Source organism: Glycine max, chromosome 17 (assembly GCF_000004515.6).
Source record: "Glycine max cultivar Williams 82 chromosome 17, Glycine_max_v4.0, whole genome shotgun sequence".
Lineage (NCBI taxonomy): Eukaryota > Viridiplantae > Streptophyta > Magnoliopsida > Fabales > Fabaceae > Glycine > Glycine max.
Window position 1 is genome coordinate 10,238,232 of NC_038253.2, and position 16,324 is coordinate 10,254,555.

The window sequence follows — 16,324 nt, forward strand, 5'->3', positions numbered from 1 at the left end:
GTTAATACATGCTGTGCGGACGAAATGATTGATGAAACCTAATTTCAACCATGCTTTTGCTCTAATGCCACACTCTGTATTTCGCTCGTGACTACGAACATTGCAGGAAGAAAGAAAGAAAGGCGATGGACCTCGGAACCTATGACGTGCCAGAAGGAGTGGACATTCTGGGAAGATACGATGCAGAGTTTGCAAAAATCCTCGCAAAAGATGCTTTGAAATTCGTTGCTGAACTGCAACGTGAGTTCCGGAACGATATCAAGCATGCATTAGAGCGCAGAAGAGAGGCAAAGAAGAAGTACAATGAAGGGTCTCTTCCGGGGTTTGATCCTGCCACCAGTGACATCAGAGAGCAGGAGTGGGTGTGTGCACCTGTTCCACCAGCTGCTGCTGATAGGAAAGTGGAGATCACTGGCCCTGTGGACAGAAAGATGGTCATCAATGCTCTCAACTCTGCAGCTAAAGTCTTTATGGTTAGTTTCTGCATCTACACTTATGATTACTATGTTTTGTTATTTCACTAAAGTTGTTAAAGGTTTTAAAAAACGGTCTAGTCCGTCATTTGGCCACAACATCAAGGTTTGTTAACTGTCCGCCACCGCAACTGAGATCGCATTGACCACATTTGTCCGCGATACCAATAAATAGGACGAAACTACAAAGCTAGCACGATCGTTATTTAAAACCTTGATTTGTTAATTAAAATTTGAGTTGGAGTTGAGGCATATATATAATAATATAATAAAAAAATTGGTGTACACTTGCATTTTAAATCTATCGGGTGTTGTGTTGTGTCATAATTGTGCGATTTTATTCTCTCAGATTGGGTACTAATTGTACCAATTAAGTCTTTCAAGTTTTCTTTCGTTTTTAATCGGGTCCTTCCATCTTAATTTCATCTAATATCGGAGATGTTGGAGGGATGGAAGGACCTAATTGTAAAAGAGAGAAATTTAAAAAGACTCAATTGGCACGTTTAAAACTTAAGTGACGAAAATCCTGCAGACAGAGTAAGAAAATTAAAGTTCAATTAAGTCTTTTATTTTATTTTTTTAATTATAGAAGGGTTAATTGAATTTGGTTTATCCTGGAACCAAATCACTGAAAGTTGTTGTTGCTGTTTTTTCTAAATTCTAAGGCTGATTTAGAAGATGCACTGTCACCGACCTGGGAAAATCTTATTAGTGGTCAAGTGAACTTGAAGGATGCTGTGGATGGGACCATAAGCTTCCATGACAAAGTAAGGAACAGGATTTACAAGCTCAATGATCAGACAGCAAAGCTTTTTGTGAGACCAAGAGGTTGGCATCTACCTGAAGCACATATTCTGATTGATGGTGAACCTGCAACTGGTTGCCTTGTTGATTTTGGCCTCTACTTCTACCACAACCACTCAGCATTCCGGCGCACTCAAGGTGCCGGCTTTGGCCCTTTCTTTTATCTCCCCAAAATGGAGCATTCAAGGTAAGTAAGCACTATGCTATGCAGTCATAACACGAGCCAAAGAACAAAGCTACTCTTGTTAGTAATTTCATATGTTTTAGGCTTTTAGCAGAGGCTAGAATTCAGTTTTCTAGCATAAGTATAATACACGAAAGGACAAAATTAAAATGCAATTCTTTAGTTGGTGTTGTTTTCCAGTTAAAATTAAAGATTCATTTTGATAGTCGTCATAAAGGTTTGCAACTTTGCATTAAACATCAGCAACAAGACAAATTTCTAATTCCAATTGAAGAAAAATACCAAACACACTTCAAAATGACTGAATAGTCCTAAAACCTGTTCAAAACTCAAAACTCCTCAATAAACTCTCTTATGCACGATCTAGCATGACCATGGGGAATCACAACAGTTTATTGAATGTGTCCTCTACAAATTATTATATTGAGCTCAAAGATAAGAGGTCCAACCATCCTCAATCGGATGGTCCAGCACTTTAGGAACTCCATATTATGGAATTGTAATATAAGAATCTTGTGACTGACAGGGAAGCTAAGATATGGAACAGCGTGTTTGAGAAGGCTGAGGATGTAGTAGGCATCAAAAGAGGAAGCATAAGGGCAACGGTTCTGATAGAAACACTTCCTGCAGTGTTTCAAATGAATGAAATTTTGTATGAGCTGAAAGAGCACTCGGTGGGTCTAAACTGTGGGCGTTGGGATTACATTTTCAGTTATGTTAAGACCTTCCAGGCTCACCCAGATCGCCTCCTACCAGACAGGGTTCAGGTTGGCATGACTCAACACTTCATGAAAAGCTACTCTGATCTCCTCATCAGGACGTGCCACAGGCGCGGTGTGCATGCTATGGGAGGAATGGTATGCAATGGAACTACTCTGGTTTACTACTAATAGGCATGCATGTTTTTTAAGCAGTTCTAACTTCTAAGCAAAAGTGTAATTATAGATTAGACTATATAACATGCTAGATTGTTGGTTGCTAACTGAACAGTGCCACATAAAAAAAATTAGCTGTATGGTTTTTATTTGAGTTTAATTTCTATGCGACGTCATATAAAAACTAAGGCACCATCAATTAATTAGAAATCATTATTAGTATGACTGTTAATATAGTTATTATAAAAATTACCAACTAATCACAATTTGTAATTGGATGAAAACCCTTTAGACGGTCATGATGTCAGTCAACCAATTACAAATTATGGTTGGTATTATTTATAAAATAGTTATTATGAATGTCAACAAATGAATATGCATATTCATTTCTAAGCAGTTCTAACTTTGAAGCAAAATGGTATATAGATTACAGACTATACAATTGCGGACTGTAGGTTGCTAGCTGAACATCGTAACCATAGAAATTACTGTCTGTTTGGTGTCTGTATTACTTTTTAGGAATGATATGAATGGGAACTACTTTGGTTTCTGTATTATATTTTAAACTATTCATTCATTCTTTATAGTTGTCCTCATTTTAAGTTTTACTTCCTACAACAAAAAACCGTTAAGTTTTAATTCTTACATATGCATAAAAGTTTTAGTCTCTATTGCTAAAATCATAGAGCACTTTTTGGTGACGTAATACAGCTACAATTTTTTTTGTGTGTGTGGTGATAAACCACCACAACATATTGTTAAAACTTAAAGATCCGGATAATTACAGGAACCAATGAATAGTTTAACTTATTTTTATGTTTGCAAACAATTACTGTCTTCTAAAGATCTATATGGAAGATGTGTCTGATGAAAAGTTCAAATTGTTCAATAGGCAGCACAGATTCCAATCAAAGATGACCCAGTGGCAAATGAGGCAGCACTGGAACTGGTAAGGAAGGACAAGCTTAGAGAAGTGAAGGCAGGGCACGATGGAACTTGGGCTGCACACCCTGGTCTCATTCCAGCCTGCATGGAGATTTTCAACAACAACATGGGCAATGCTTCCAACCAGATAGACACAGTGAAACGCGAAGATGCTGCAAACTTAACTGAACAAGACCTCTTGCAGATACCAATAGGAACCCGCACCATGGAAGGTCTCAGATTAAACACAAGGGTGGGCATTCAGTACCTGGCAGCGTGGCTCAGCGGAAGCGGTTGCGTGCCTCTTTACAACCTCATGGAGGATGCTGCCACTGCTGAGATTAGCAGGGTGCAGAACTGGCAGTGGCTCAAGTATGGAGTGGAGCTAGATGAAGATGGGCTTGGAGAGAAAGTGAACAAAGACCTTTTTGATAGAGTGGTTGAAGAAGAGATGGCTAGGATTGAAAAGGAAGTGGGAACAGAGAAGTTCGAGAAGGGAATGTACAAGGCGGCTTGCAAGATCTTCACTCGCCAATGCACGTCCCCAACTCTTGATGATTTTCTCACTTTGGATGCCTATAATTACATAGTTGTGCATCACGCCAAGGAAGGACCCGTCAAAGCTTTGAACTAAGGGGTTCTTTATTGCCTAATAGTTGGATCACTTGGACTCTGTCTTGTGTACTTCTAGTTGCTGATGTGAGAAAATCACAAATGCACGATGGTGTCATTGTGTCTATGACTTAGTGATTATCGACTTATCGTTATTCAATAAAAAGAAAAAATATATATTTTTCGTTCTTATAAAATATTCAAAATTTAGTTTTCGTCTTTCCAACATGTTTTGTCTGAATTTAGTTTCTTAAGATACAAATATGTTATTTGTGATTTAGGTGTCTAACTCTCTTGACTTGATGTTGACATAAATAGCAAAATTTCACATCATCGTTATAAACATGGACATTTTGGTTTATGGGGCATCTACGTGATTTCTATATGATACTCGTGTTACATGTGTGATGATTTTTTTTTTATTTCTAAAAAAAAATTTAAAGTTCAATTTTAGTTCTTATAAAATTTTAAATTTGATTTAGTTTCTATAAATTTTATGTCTCGTCTCAATTCTTGTAAAATTCAATAGTTTAATTCTGTTTTTAATAAAATTCATAATTTAATTTTAGTCCCCATAAAATTTAAAGTTTGACTTTAGTTTTTAATTAAATGTTTTCATCTACTAGCACTTTCACCTCACCAACATCACACAATCATTCATATCACTATTAGGGATTAAAGGCATCAAACCTTTCAGGCACTTTATCGGCACATTATCTTACACACTTCAATAACTAACGAAGATTCCATTAGAGCTCTGATTCAACAACTTCTTCCAAACTCTACTACTAAAGAAATATGAAACACATTGTTGCAACTTTGTTAGTTATTGATAGGTGTTACGTAGCATGCATTATAGGTTTTAATGCTTAATTTGGATTTAGAAACATGTTTGTCGTTATATAAGGCCACATGTTTCCACTTATATCTTCACTACTAATCCCTAATGAATATTAATAATAATATTAATAATAATAATAATTTGAATCAAGGTTTATAAAACTAAATCATTCAATCGATAAAGGCAATGATTTTAAGGTTTAATAATGATTGATTCATAGTTAAATTTAAATAATTAAATAATGTTATTTTAATTTTTAATACAATTCACAGATTAATGCTAAAAATACATGATACTTCTAACTTCAAAATACTATTGGTAGGAGTAGGCGTGTAAGAGAGTTGGGACATATTTTTCTTTTTCCCTACACACCCAAGACTTGTTAGGAGTTATTTATGTGAATCCAAACTCAATTCAATCAAAACCTAATAATATTATAAGACATGATATAATCAACCTAAAACATAATAAAAAATTCCTAAAACATCTTTTGTTCAAAGATGAATACTCAAAATTTAGGCTTTGTTTGGTTGTAAAGAAATTTGAGGGATGAAGGATGAATTTTTTATTTGTCTCCAGGGTAAGAAAATGAAATGTTATTTCAAAAGGCTAATTATATTTGGATACCCATAAATTTCAAACATCTTATTTATGTTTTTTATTTTTTTTATTTCTTATTCTATCGTTAATCAAATTAATCATTTATCTTTTATGTCTTTTTTTTTTCTCTGTAAGTATAAACATCTCAACAAATGTCAAACAAACATTTTTCTTTTCAAAAATAAAAAGGTCACTTGTACTATTTTTCACATTTTTATTTATCTCTCTATCCCTCTCATCTTTTCTTTGCTCTTCTTTAACCAAACATATTTACTTTTCACATGATTTCTCACCTATTTTTAATCTTTCTTTTCATTTTTGTATGTTATATTTATTTTCTTTATATCAAACATAAACAATATGTTTGTGTCCGACTCATTCCATGGGCGAATAGATGCAGAAATGTAGCGCAAGTATTGTCCCTAGAACTTGGATCACCTATTGTTGATTTACACGTGAGTTCGTGTGTATGCGTGTTTAAGGGTAAGTAATTAAATTGATTTCTAAAAGTACAAACTTATGATAAATTCACCTCTAAAAAATAAAAAATAAAAATTTAGTCAATATGTAAAAAAATATAATAAATTAATTTTATAATTAATTTAATAATAAATTAATTTCTAGTTATAATGTTAAATTAATTATAAAAAATATAATTTATTATTAAATTAATCATTGAATATTATAAGTTAATAATAAAATAATCTCATAAATTTAACGATAGGATTAAATTTATATTTTTTATATTTTAAGGATTAATTTATCACATGACTTTTTGAAAACAAATTTAACTATTTAATCTTAATTTAATATAGTATTTCAATATTTAAAATTAAAGTTAAATATAATTTAAGGTTGATTAAATTTAAGTAATAACAATGAAAATAAAAAATAAAAAATTTACTTAAAAACATTACCTATCTTCTTTTTTAAAAAAAGAAGAAAATTTTAAAAAAAAAGAAGATTTTCTATTTTTTTATTCTAAGTGAACAAATATTCATATTTAAATATAATATAGACAGGCTTTCAAAGAAAAAAGATTATCAAAAAGAAAAAGAAAGGTAAATTAAAAATTACAACTAATTAGTTTAAGATAATTGATTGGAAAAAGAAAAAGTCTCGCAAAACGCGTAAATCCAGCAAATAATTGATAGGATCGCCGCCTCATGGTTTGAAAGGCGTTATTTTATTTAAGTCGGTAACAACTCAATCGAATCTCACACCAAACAAACGAACCAAACGCGTCAACGAAGGCGGCTTCTCTCTCTCGTCTCAGCTTTTCTCCTTTCGTTCGCTTTCGCTTTTCGTGTCGCCGGTAAGGCAATTCGATACCTCTGAACCCTAATCAGACGCAGCCACCGTTTAGGGTTTCCATCCTCCTCTCATACTTTGCCTGATTGCTTTCGTGTTTCGTTTCTCTCTTTTCATTTCAATTTTTGATACGGTCCGCTGTTGATTGTATTATATCCTGGAAAAAGTAAAGAACATTATAATTGGTTTTTGTCGTGTGGATTTTTGAATGATTGATTAGGGTTGTGTGAATCATTGAAAAAAAATTGAATCCTCCGTTCTGATTTTTCCGGAGGGTTAGGGTTTGGAAATTTGGGGATTTTTTTAGGGTTTGGGTTTGAAATACATTTCTCTTCGATTCTTAATTGCTTATTGAGAAGACTTGTGCTTGTGCTTGTCAATCACATGGAGGCAGGGCGAAAAAGTGTTTCTCTGAGAAGAGAATTTTGCAAATATGGTTCCACCATCGGGTTTGATCACCATAGCACTCGTTCTTTCGATGTGGAAGTGGGTGGTTCTCGCAACCACCACTTGTCTCGTTCGGGAGTGGAGCGGTTCCATGTTGAAAAAGAGGAAGGTGAGATCTATGTTGAACACGAGCTTGCCTCTGTGGTGCCACCGCCCGAGAAGAAGAGGAAGTTTTCTCCAATTATATGGGACCTAGCAGTGAAGGAAGAAAGAGTCTCTTCAAAGAGTAGGATCTCGCAGATTGCTGCTCTGTCTCCTCCTCGTCCATCTCTACCTAGCAGTCCTGGAGCCTATGTTGTTGATTGTGGGAATGTTATGGAGGAGTTTTTGCCAGATTCACGAAGCTACAAACAAGATGTGGAGGAAGAGAATGATGTGCAAGGTTGGACAATCAAAAAGTCAAGATGGGATTGTGATGATGTTCCGTCACCAAGGGGGGCTGATGAAAAACAGAAGCACGGTAAAGTGAGCTCCAGTCCTGAAATTGGTGGTGGATCGTCGGAGAGCACAATCACTAGATCATCAGGAAGCAATGGAAGAGATCATTATTCGGGTGCTTCGTCTGATGACACCGATTCTGAAAAGGACTTCCTTTTGGATTCCATGGTCGATGTTGAGGAACAAAGTGATGATGATTATTCTCTGTCAGATTCTGATGAGACTGGTGGACTGATGCATGGGCAGAGAAACATAAACATGCTTCAGAGTTGCAGAAGTGTGTGCGAGTTTGAGATGATTAAGAAGATAAACGAAGGAACTTATGGTGTTGTCTACAAGGCTAGGGATAAGAAGACTGGAGAACTAGTGGCATTGAAGAAGGTAAAGACGAACATAGAGAGGGATGGCTATCCGATGTCATCCTTGAGGGAAATAAACATTCTCTTGTCTTTTAATCATCCCTCCATTGTGAATGTTAAAGAAGTAGTTGTTGATGATTTTGATGGTACTTTTATGGTAATGGAGCACATGGAGTATGACCTTAAGGGGCTGATGGAGGTTAAGAAGCAGCCCTTTAGCATGAGTGAAATTAAATCGTTGATGCGACAACTTCTTGAAGGTGTCAAGTATCTCCATGATAATTGGGTTATCCATAGGGACTTGAAGTCATCAAACATCCTGCTTAACCATGATGGGGAGCTTAAAATATGTGACTTTGGGTTGTCAAGGCAGTATGGAAGTCCGCTGAAGCCATATACTCCTCTTGTGGTTACACTATGGTACAGGTGAGTAGCATTATTATTATTTTAGTTTTCATTGAAGTTATCTCTGTAGATATATCTGGTTTGTGATTTTTAATTTATATTGGTAGAGAAATGTATATAAGTCTCAACTCATGAATGGTGTATTGGTTTGTGCAGAGCACCTGAACTTTTGCTGGGTGCTAAAGAATACTCAACATCAATTGACATGTGGTCAGTGGGTTGCATAATGGCTGAATTAATTGTCAAGGAGCCTCTGTTCAGGGGTAAAAGTGAACTTGAACAACTCGACAAGGTAAGGTTATTATTACTAAAATGACTTGGTTATTACTTTTTTCTTCACATCATCTATTTGTGTGAGAGCTCTGCTGTTTTAGTAACAACTTCTTTGTTCATCAAATTCTGTAGATTTTTCGAACCCTGGGTACACCCGACGAGAAAATTTGGCCAGGATTATCCAAATTACCTGGGGCTAAAGCAAATTTTGTTAAGCAACCGTAAGCATGTCTTCTCTCTTTTTCTTCTTGATAAGAATTCTATGCTATGGGTTATAAAGCAGTTACATTTTGCAACTGTTTGACTATAAGTTATTGATATTTCAGGATTAATACACTAAGAAAGAAGTTTCCAGCCGCGTCATTTACTGGTTTGCCAGTTTTATCTGAGCTGGGATTTGACTTGTTGAAGCGGCTGCTAACTTATGACCCTGAAAAGGTATATATATTATTCATTGAATAAATTCTTATTGGGTTTCTGTGACATGAAGCTGAATATAACATTAAAATTGTTTTACTTTTGCAGAGGATAACAGCCGAAGATGCTCTCCTTCATGATTGGTTCCATGAAGCCCCTCTTCCCAAATCTGATTTCAAGCCAATTTTTCCTTCTTGGCAGTGATGGGACAGGTACTCTTGCTGGATGCATGAAATACCAAGATCAATGCTATTTTTACTGTCATTATTTCCAACTTTGTCTTACCTTGTTAATGATCATATACAAAGAATGATATGATTGCAAGGGACAGGGTAATGGACTTCATTAGGCTCTTGTTTGTTATAAATTAGATTAGAAGCGGCAGATTGATGTATAGACCTGAGAAGGTATGGCATTACCTGATTTTTTTCCTTTACTGAAACAAAAATGTATCCTCTCTTGTGCTGGTGAAAATGATGTACATACATTTCAGGACAATTTAGTAATAGATGATGGATATTTGCTCTGGTATGTTCTTATCCTTCCTATACCATTTTCACAATGGTTTGTTCTTATCCTTATGGCTGCCCCATTTAATTTGGGACTATCAAATTTTGTTCTTTTTTCTTCTACATTTAATTTTTACATCAGGAAATGCTCTTAAAAAATTTGGGTGCATTGATGCACAAGCATTGGTAGCTGTTGGATATGTAGAAAAATAAACCGATTGCAAGGAATATTCATTTTGAACATGATCAACAGGTAACGAGGTTGGGTTTCTCACTTTGAAAGTTGCTTCCTGAAATAAAATGATGTGTTGTGGCTTATTAAAAACAGTGTGCAAGATTTTGGGGGCTATCGAGGTTTGTTCTTTTTCTCCTACGTTTGATTTTTACAGCAGGAAATGCTCCTGAAAATTTTGGGTGCATTGATGCACAAGCATTGAGCTGTTGGATTGTGGATATGTAGAAGAATAAATCAATTGCAAGGAATATTCATCTTGAGCATGATCAGCAGGTGATGATGTCGGGTTTCTCAATTTGAAAGTGGTTCCCGGAAAGAAAATGATATTGTGTTGTTGGCTTACTAAAAAAAAAAGGCTAAAATGCAATTTTCATTTTCTCAAATCTTTGATTTTAGTCTCCCCACTTTTTAATTGAGGCATTTCATCCCTTTAAAAAGTTTGTGATTTTAGTTTCATTTTTTAATCAAAGACATTTCGTCCTCCACTTTAATAAAAAATCTGTAATTCATTTTTTTTGGGAATAAAATAATAGTTTTGGGGGGCTATATAGTTTTGTTCCTCTTTTGCCTACGTTTAATTTTTACTCCAGGAAATGTTCTTAAAAATATTGGGTGCATTGATGTGCCAAGTATTGGTAGTTGTTGGATATGTAGAAAAATAGATCAATCGCAACTTGCAATATTCGTTTTCAACAGGTAAAAAGGTTTTTCAATTTGAAAGTTGGTCCCTGAAATAAAATGATGCATGCCCCTTTACCGAAATACGGGTTTTAAATTAAACGAGGTGGAAATGAGTTTAGGCAGTGAATTGCATGTTGAACTATGGTGAAGGCAGGGGCTTAGAATCTTGGTGGAGCTGCTGATGTCAGAGCTAGGTGGTAGTGAGAAAAGATGGCAAAGTCCACCAAGGGTGCTGAAGTGATATTAGCGCTCAATTTGTGCCCACACTGCAATTAAGTTCAAGGGAAGTATTGAAAATCCTTTGGTGATGGTAATTTATACCCCTTAATTACAGTGGGGTGGTGGGTCTTGTAGAGACTGGTGATAGACGTTTATCATTTGATTTGTGTATAATTCTAATAATTCAGAATCTAACTGAAATCTACCACCCCTTCCAAGGATTCACTATATAATGTATATAATGTTTTTTTTTATTCACTATAAAATGTATAAGATTTTAAGGGATTCATTGCTTACTTTTCAGAAGAGTAAAATCTTCAAATTAGTTTAGTTCACGAGATTGTACAGGATAGATATTATAGTCTGATATTTTAAACTCGTATATTTAGTGTCTTGTATAACGTCATTTGTAACGGATGTTCAACTTGCAACATTAGTCCGAAAACCTGCCAGTTGAACTCATTGTTAGGAAATCTAACAATTACAATTTTCAGGGTACATAGAATATTCATGAATTATATTTTATTATCTCGTTACAACTTTGTCCATAGTACAGTTTATCGGGTAAAAAATAATAAATTTTAATTTCTTAAAATCGAGGTAGTATTTCTCTCATTCTTAATTTAAAATTAATTTAGTCTTCTTGTAAAAAAGTAGCTGATCATTCTTAATTTCTTAGTCCTTCCCAAATTACCTTCCCTAAGGTGAAGATGATTTCAAAGTCGTTTTCTTTTTTTTTTTAGATAATTTTTTGAAGGATTAAATACATGTAACCTATATTTTACAATATTAACAGGTGTGGATGAACTTTTGCAGCCGAAGTTTCTAATCACTTGTTATTTTTTGTAATTCGCATGTATTGATAATATGAAGTTCTTAAATTCCCTCAACCAATAACGAAATTTTTATCTTAAAAAAAATTGTATTATCCTAACTACTTTCAAAATCACACATCCCATAAATTGAAGTTTATTATTCACTTCATATCAAACATCTATAGGAACAAAAATATGAAAAACAAAGACCAAAGCAAAATTTCATTTCGCACCATCAAAAGCAAAAGTATGGGCAGCACCCACAAACATTCTATAAGTAGCTCAATTTTTTCCAAATAGTTAATGAAATCAAACGATTCACGGGTTCCAAAACACCTGCAAATGTCGAGTGAAAATTCAGGCAGAAAAAGTAAAAAGACCAAAATTCAAATTCAATTGATTTTTTTATTCATCAAAGTTGCTCTTCGAATCTGGGTTTGAGAACAGCCCGAGGATCAAATTGGCAACAAAAGTTTTCCTATAGCCAAAAAAAAAAAAAAACAATTGCAGTTCAAGCCCGAGATCAAAAGATGAACTATGTTTTAAGACAGCACTTTCTCCACTTCAACTGTCACCTCTTTGGGTGGTTTCTCAGCATGAAGATTAGCAACAAGGCCCTTCTTTGAATAGTAATCAATAACCTGCATGTTCAATGCACAAATTCAAGGCTAGAAATTACAAAGAAAATTCTAAAAAAAGACAGATAAATCATCAAAACACACAAAAAACTGATGAGGCTAGAAATTTGCCGAAATTGTGAGAGAATTTAAATCAACCCTCAACCAAACCAAGCATAACCAAGAAGATCACATATCTTGCTCACAGTTACTGTATATCGAAAGTTTCAAATTGAACTTGTTTAGTAAAAAAGAATTTGGATCCTCTCATTTTGTTGAGCAACATAATATGGAAGTGTTATAAAAGAATTTTTAATTAAACAAGGATATCATAATTAATTGGTTATACTTAATAAGATTCTAATTGTGTTTGTGTCTTTCTCCAACAAGACCGTACCATGTTACTCAACAACATAAGGGAATCCAAATCCATTAGTAAAAGAATTCAGAATCATACCGGTTCGGTTTGCTTGTGAAATGCCTCCAGTCTTAACTTAAGAACAGCTGCAGTGTCATCCTTGCGCTGGATAAGTGGTTCACCAGTAACCTGAGGAAAACAAATTCGACGATGGAAGTGTTTAGGGCTAGTGCTTCCTTAAGCTGACATAACAAAGTTTGTGGCATGTCCTAACCTTTAGAATTGAGCAACCTTCACTTCCCCTAAACTTTCTATTCATCCAAAATGGAAAAGGAGAAAAAGAAAATACTTTTTTTTAATAGATTATCAGTACTGCAAGAAATTAAATTCAGCAGTGCCCTAAAATCAAATCCATTTCCCAATGAAACATCTTAACAAAAAAGTGTGGTACCTCATTATATGATTAAAAATGAACTAGGCTTTAACTCAAGGGGGGAGGATAGCCCAAGTCTTATTAGGAGTATTTTAGCCATATTCCTAGCCAACATGGGACACCTTAACATGCCCTCTTACACCCAAAGATTAGACAGGATCTTTAAGCGTATATGATTACACATGTGAGTGGCAAAACATCCAGACTATTATCCAAAGTCATGTTTAAGCAACTATCATTATGCAGGGTTTAACTAAAGACACAGACTTACATCATCAACACCAAGAACCTTAGGAGGAGCAAATTTTGTATGGTAGGTTCTGCCACTGGATGGGTGTATCCAGCGACCAGTAATTCGCTCCTCAAGGATTGCATCATCAATTGCAAAATTGAGCACCTTATCAACTTTAACTCCTTGGTTTTGCAGCATCTCATCAAGCTGCAAATAAAGAAAAGACAGATTCAAAAGATGAGCAGCATGTAAAACAGTGCATATAATCAAGTAATTCTGTTTTTATATATGGACGAGCCCAATATTTCAAACAAACAAAAAATACACTTAGTGACTCAGATGTCAAAAACAATGTCATACCTTCTGTGCTTGGACCACAGTTCTTGGAAAACCATCAAGAATGAAACCTTTCTGACATGAAGGTTTTTTCATTGCTTCATCTATAATGCCAACAACCAAGTCATCAGAAACAAGTTCTCCCTGCAAAATTGTAACACAATATCATGTTAGCAATCTCTCGAGGTAAATGCCTCAGTTGAGATTCTATACAAAAAGACCTTACCTTATTCATAGCTTCTTTAGCCTTGACACCAAGAGGGGTCTTAGCTGCTACAGCTGCTCTTAACATATCACCAGTAGCTAAGTGGCATAAGCAGTACTCATCTTTTATGATTGGTGACTGGGTGCCTTTCCCAGATCCAGGTGGGCCTGCATTAACATTTTATCAAGTTATACTCCACTTGAATTTCTGAAACTATATTTAACAATTTCAAATATATATTGTAATTTCTTAAAGCAAGAATCTTAAATGGCCTAAGTACCTAACCAAGCCAAATAATGAAAATTACCCTATCTCACTAACTTGTCATTACTTGGAAAATTGGCGCAAGACATATGGAAGCATATCAAATTAAAATAGCAACCTAAGTGCAGCACTGAGGAACAATACAAATCTAAGAGCTACTCATCAATGAAAACAGGAGCTATCACTTCACAAAATATTAGTTCAATTTAAAAGTTTATGGAAGACATGAAGCATTGTGTTTCACTCTTTTAATTTTTCAAACGATAAATAAAAAGAAAAGTACTAGTAAAAAACGAGAATGAGGATCCATTATTGGATGAAACCTCCCTGTTATAATAGGATTATCGAAATATGCACATTAATTTCCCATCTTAACCCTTATGAAAAAAACAGATTCAATTTGAAAGTTCAACAGGGCAACTCAATTTCACACTTCGTTTTTCTGTCTGGCAAATAGATGTAGGGGTCAGAAAATGAACAGTCATGTATTAATAGGGAAAATTTGCTAGCAGTTATAAAATGAAACACAATGACTCGATGAGAAACCATAGGCTCGACAGTGGAGTACAATTCTAAATGATAATCAAGCGAGTATAAAGTCCTAGAGACAGAACCAATAGCACTTGATTGAAACCAAATCAAAAAAAGAAAACATAAATAAAACACCACAGACTAGCATCTTTCCAGCGATAGTACACAAGACAAATCTACAAACTAATGTTAGCATGAATGTAAAAATACAAGAATTTCTACAGGAATTTATAAACAAATTTAAACTAGTTATTATCCAATCAAACGATAAGAACCTCTATTGTCTAAAAGCAAAGCCACACGAATTTCTCAGCGTTTTCTCTATGACTCAAGCAACAGCAAACACAACCGAAGGAAACCCTAAAAACCGCATCTACAATATTCGAACGCAACGTGTGCGAAAGCATCGAACTATTTAACACAAGCATTTTCGAATTTTCGGATCTGAATTAGCAGCGAGCACAAAAATGAAAACTTTATGACAAATTTGTTTATTTAAAAGATATATATAATATAATAAATAGAGAAAGAGAAATGGAAATAGATACCAATGAGAATAAGACGCTTGTCAGGTTTGGAAGAGCACTTGAAGCGACGAAGGAGCTCAGTCATGAGATCCAGAGAGGGAACATCGTCCAAGTTAGTGTTGGCCATTGCTGTTTCTGATTCTGATGTTGTTGTTGTTGCTCTTGTGAGTAGAAGAACAGAACGAGAATCACTTTCTCCAACGTTGTGCTTCTTCGGACCCTCCCACGCACACGCACGCTTTCAAAACTAAACTCGCCGTCTCTTGCCCTTTGTTTAGCTACAAGTGTTAGGTGAGTGTTTTTTTTTTTTCTAATAATTTTTTCTTTGTTTTCCTTTCAACTGTTTATTATTATTTTAATATTTTCCTTGGGTAGGTGTTTTTGTTATCATGGACACGAATACTTCCAACATACTCCATCAGATATCAACTAATTTTGCTTAAAATAATATATGTTTAGTAAATATTTGCTTTATAATTTAAAATTTATAAAATATATTATTTATATTAATTTTGTTTTTATAAAAAAATATTTATTTTATTTTGTTTTGATTTTTAATATAACAAGATTTTTTTAGGCTTATGGATTAGTTCCAACTATAATTAGTTTGTTAAGATTTTTTTATTCTACAAGTTGCACTTGTATGTTGGGAGTATCTTTCTTTATTTTATAGTTGGTTTGTTAACATTCAAGGTGTTGTTATTTTTTTTTTTCAAAAAATTACACAACTTGAAAAACAATTTGTTTTATTCTTTAAATTTTTTCTCTTCATTTTCTTATAAAAAGTTGAGACCTGATGATGTTTAGAAGGTTGGGGGTGGTATATTGGGGGAAAAGTACAATCATATCTTTTTCCTATTAGTGCATTGGTAGCGTTCTCTATCTAAAGATAACTTTTTTGCATAACTATTTAAAATTTTTCCCTTAAAATTTCTCTTTAAAGGTGGTGTTTCCTAACATATCCTGAAATTACTTTACCATTGTTGTTTTGTTATTTAGTTTTTGCATCTTCTTCTCATTTATTCCTTTTATTTTATTTTTCTAACCGTCTTGGAGAGAAAATTCTACATTCTTCTTATGACAGTAACATTTTGTTCTATTAAGAATGTTTGTGATGAATGTGATTGAATCCTTTTTTATTAAGTCTGCAAATTTTATGGAAGAAAACACAATCTATTATGCCCCATTAAAAATGTTTTTATTCTATTATTTCATTTCTTTAAATTTTAAATTAGTGGGAGATTGTTGCAAAATATTTTTTTATAATTTAAAATTTAAAATTAGAAGATATTTTCTTTATCAATTATATTTTTAAAGATAAAATGCTTTTAAAATTAATTTTGGTGAAAAACTAAGAGTATGGCACTACTTCTATTCCTATATGTTAGGAAACTATTGG

General features: G+C 34.0%; 3 protein-coding genes across 13 annotated transcripts; 2 read left to right on the forward strand and 1 right to left on the reverse strand.

Annotated features, from left to right (window-relative positions):
* LOC100813906 (malate synthase, glyoxysomal) lies at nucleotides 1-4,064 on the forward strand. The gene is made up of 4 exons (XM_003549795.5): nucleotides 1-473; nucleotides 1,139-1,464; nucleotides 1,988-2,318; nucleotides 3,229-4,064. The coding sequence occupies exons 1-4, from the start codon at nucleotides 126-128 to the stop codon at nucleotides 3,892-3,894; spliced, it is 1,671 nt and encodes a 556-aa protein (XP_003549843.1). The 5' UTR covers nucleotides 1-125; the 3' UTR covers nucleotides 3,895-4,064.
* A 2,377-nt stretch (nucleotides 4,065-6,441) lies between these two features.
* On the forward strand, nucleotides 6,442-10,865 carry LOC100814438 (cyclin-dependent kinase G-2). 11 transcript variants are annotated; one of them, XR_005889327.1, is made up of 8 exons: nucleotides 6,492-8,294; nucleotides 8,430-8,565; nucleotides 8,679-8,767; nucleotides 8,873-8,984; nucleotides 9,072-9,370; nucleotides 9,457-9,491; nucleotides 9,615-9,725; nucleotides 9,862-10,865. XR_005889327.1 is itself a non-coding variant. In XM_041011174.1 (6 exons), exons 1-5 carry the CDS (start codon nucleotides 7,009-7,011, stop codon nucleotides 9,165-9,167), a joined length of 1,719 nt encoding a protein of 572 aa, XP_040867108.1. In that variant the 5' UTR covers nucleotides 6,492-7,008; the 3' UTR covers nucleotides 9,168-9,175; nucleotides 9,457-10,865. The 11 variants fall into 11 exon arrangements, 1 of the variants encoding a protein (XP_040867108.1); XR_005889328.1 differs by having other exon boundaries at nucleotides 9,072-9,175; XR_005889330.1 differs by having other exon boundaries at nucleotides 6,442-8,294; nucleotides 9,072-9,491; nucleotides 9,615-9,733.
* Nucleotides 10,866-11,807: 942 nt separating this feature from the next.
* LOC100814972 (adenylate kinase 4) lies at nucleotides 11,808-15,258 on the reverse strand. Its single transcript, XM_003549797.5, has 6 exons — nucleotides 14,947-15,258; nucleotides 13,625-13,770; nucleotides 13,423-13,542; nucleotides 13,102-13,269; nucleotides 12,497-12,586; nucleotides 11,808-12,063 (listed from the first exon to the last, which is right to left on the reverse strand). The coding sequence occupies exons 1-6, from the start codon at nucleotides 15,050-15,052 to the stop codon at nucleotides 11,965-11,967; spliced, it is 729 nt and encodes a 242-aa protein (XP_003549845.1). The 5' UTR covers nucleotides 15,053-15,258; the 3' UTR covers nucleotides 11,808-11,964.
* Between the last annotated feature and the right edge of the window lie 1,066 nt (nucleotides 15,259-16,324).

Coding starts and splice junctions, on each gene's coding strand:
- LOC100813906 (XM_003549795.5), top strand. CDS start 126: ATGGACCTCGGAACCTATGACGTGCCAGAAGGAGTGGACATTCTGGGA. Junction 474..1,138: donor CTGCAGCTAAAGTCTTTATG/GTTAGTTTCTGC, acceptor CTAAATTCTAAG/GCTGATTTAGAAGATGCACT. Junction 1,465..1,987: donor CCCAAAATGGAGCATTCAAG/GTAAGTAAGCAC, acceptor TGTGACTGACAG/GGAAGCTAAGATATGGAACA.
- LOC100814438 (XM_041011174.1), top strand. CDS start 7,009: ATGGAGGCAGGGCGAAAAAGTGTTTCTCTGAGAAGAGAATTTTGCAAA. Junction 8,295..8,429: donor GTGGTTACACTATGGTACAG/GTGAGTAGCATT, acceptor TGGTTTGTGCAG/AGCACCTGAACTTTTGCTGG. Junction 8,566..8,678: donor AACTTGAACAACTCGACAAG/GTAAGGTTATTA, acceptor CAAATTCTGTAG/ATTTTTCGAACCCTGGGTAC.
- LOC100814972 (XM_003549797.5), bottom strand. CDS start 15,052: ATGGCCAACACTAACTTGGACGATGTTCCCTCTCTGGATCTCATGACT. Junction 13,771..14,946: donor CAAGCGTCTTATTCTCATTG/GTATCTATTTCC, acceptor ATGTTAATGCAG/GCCCACCTGGATCTGGGAAA. Junction 12,587..13,101: donor AGGTTCTTGGTGTTGATGAT/GTAAGTCTGTGT, acceptor TGTTTTCCTCAG/GTTACTGGTGAACCACTTAT.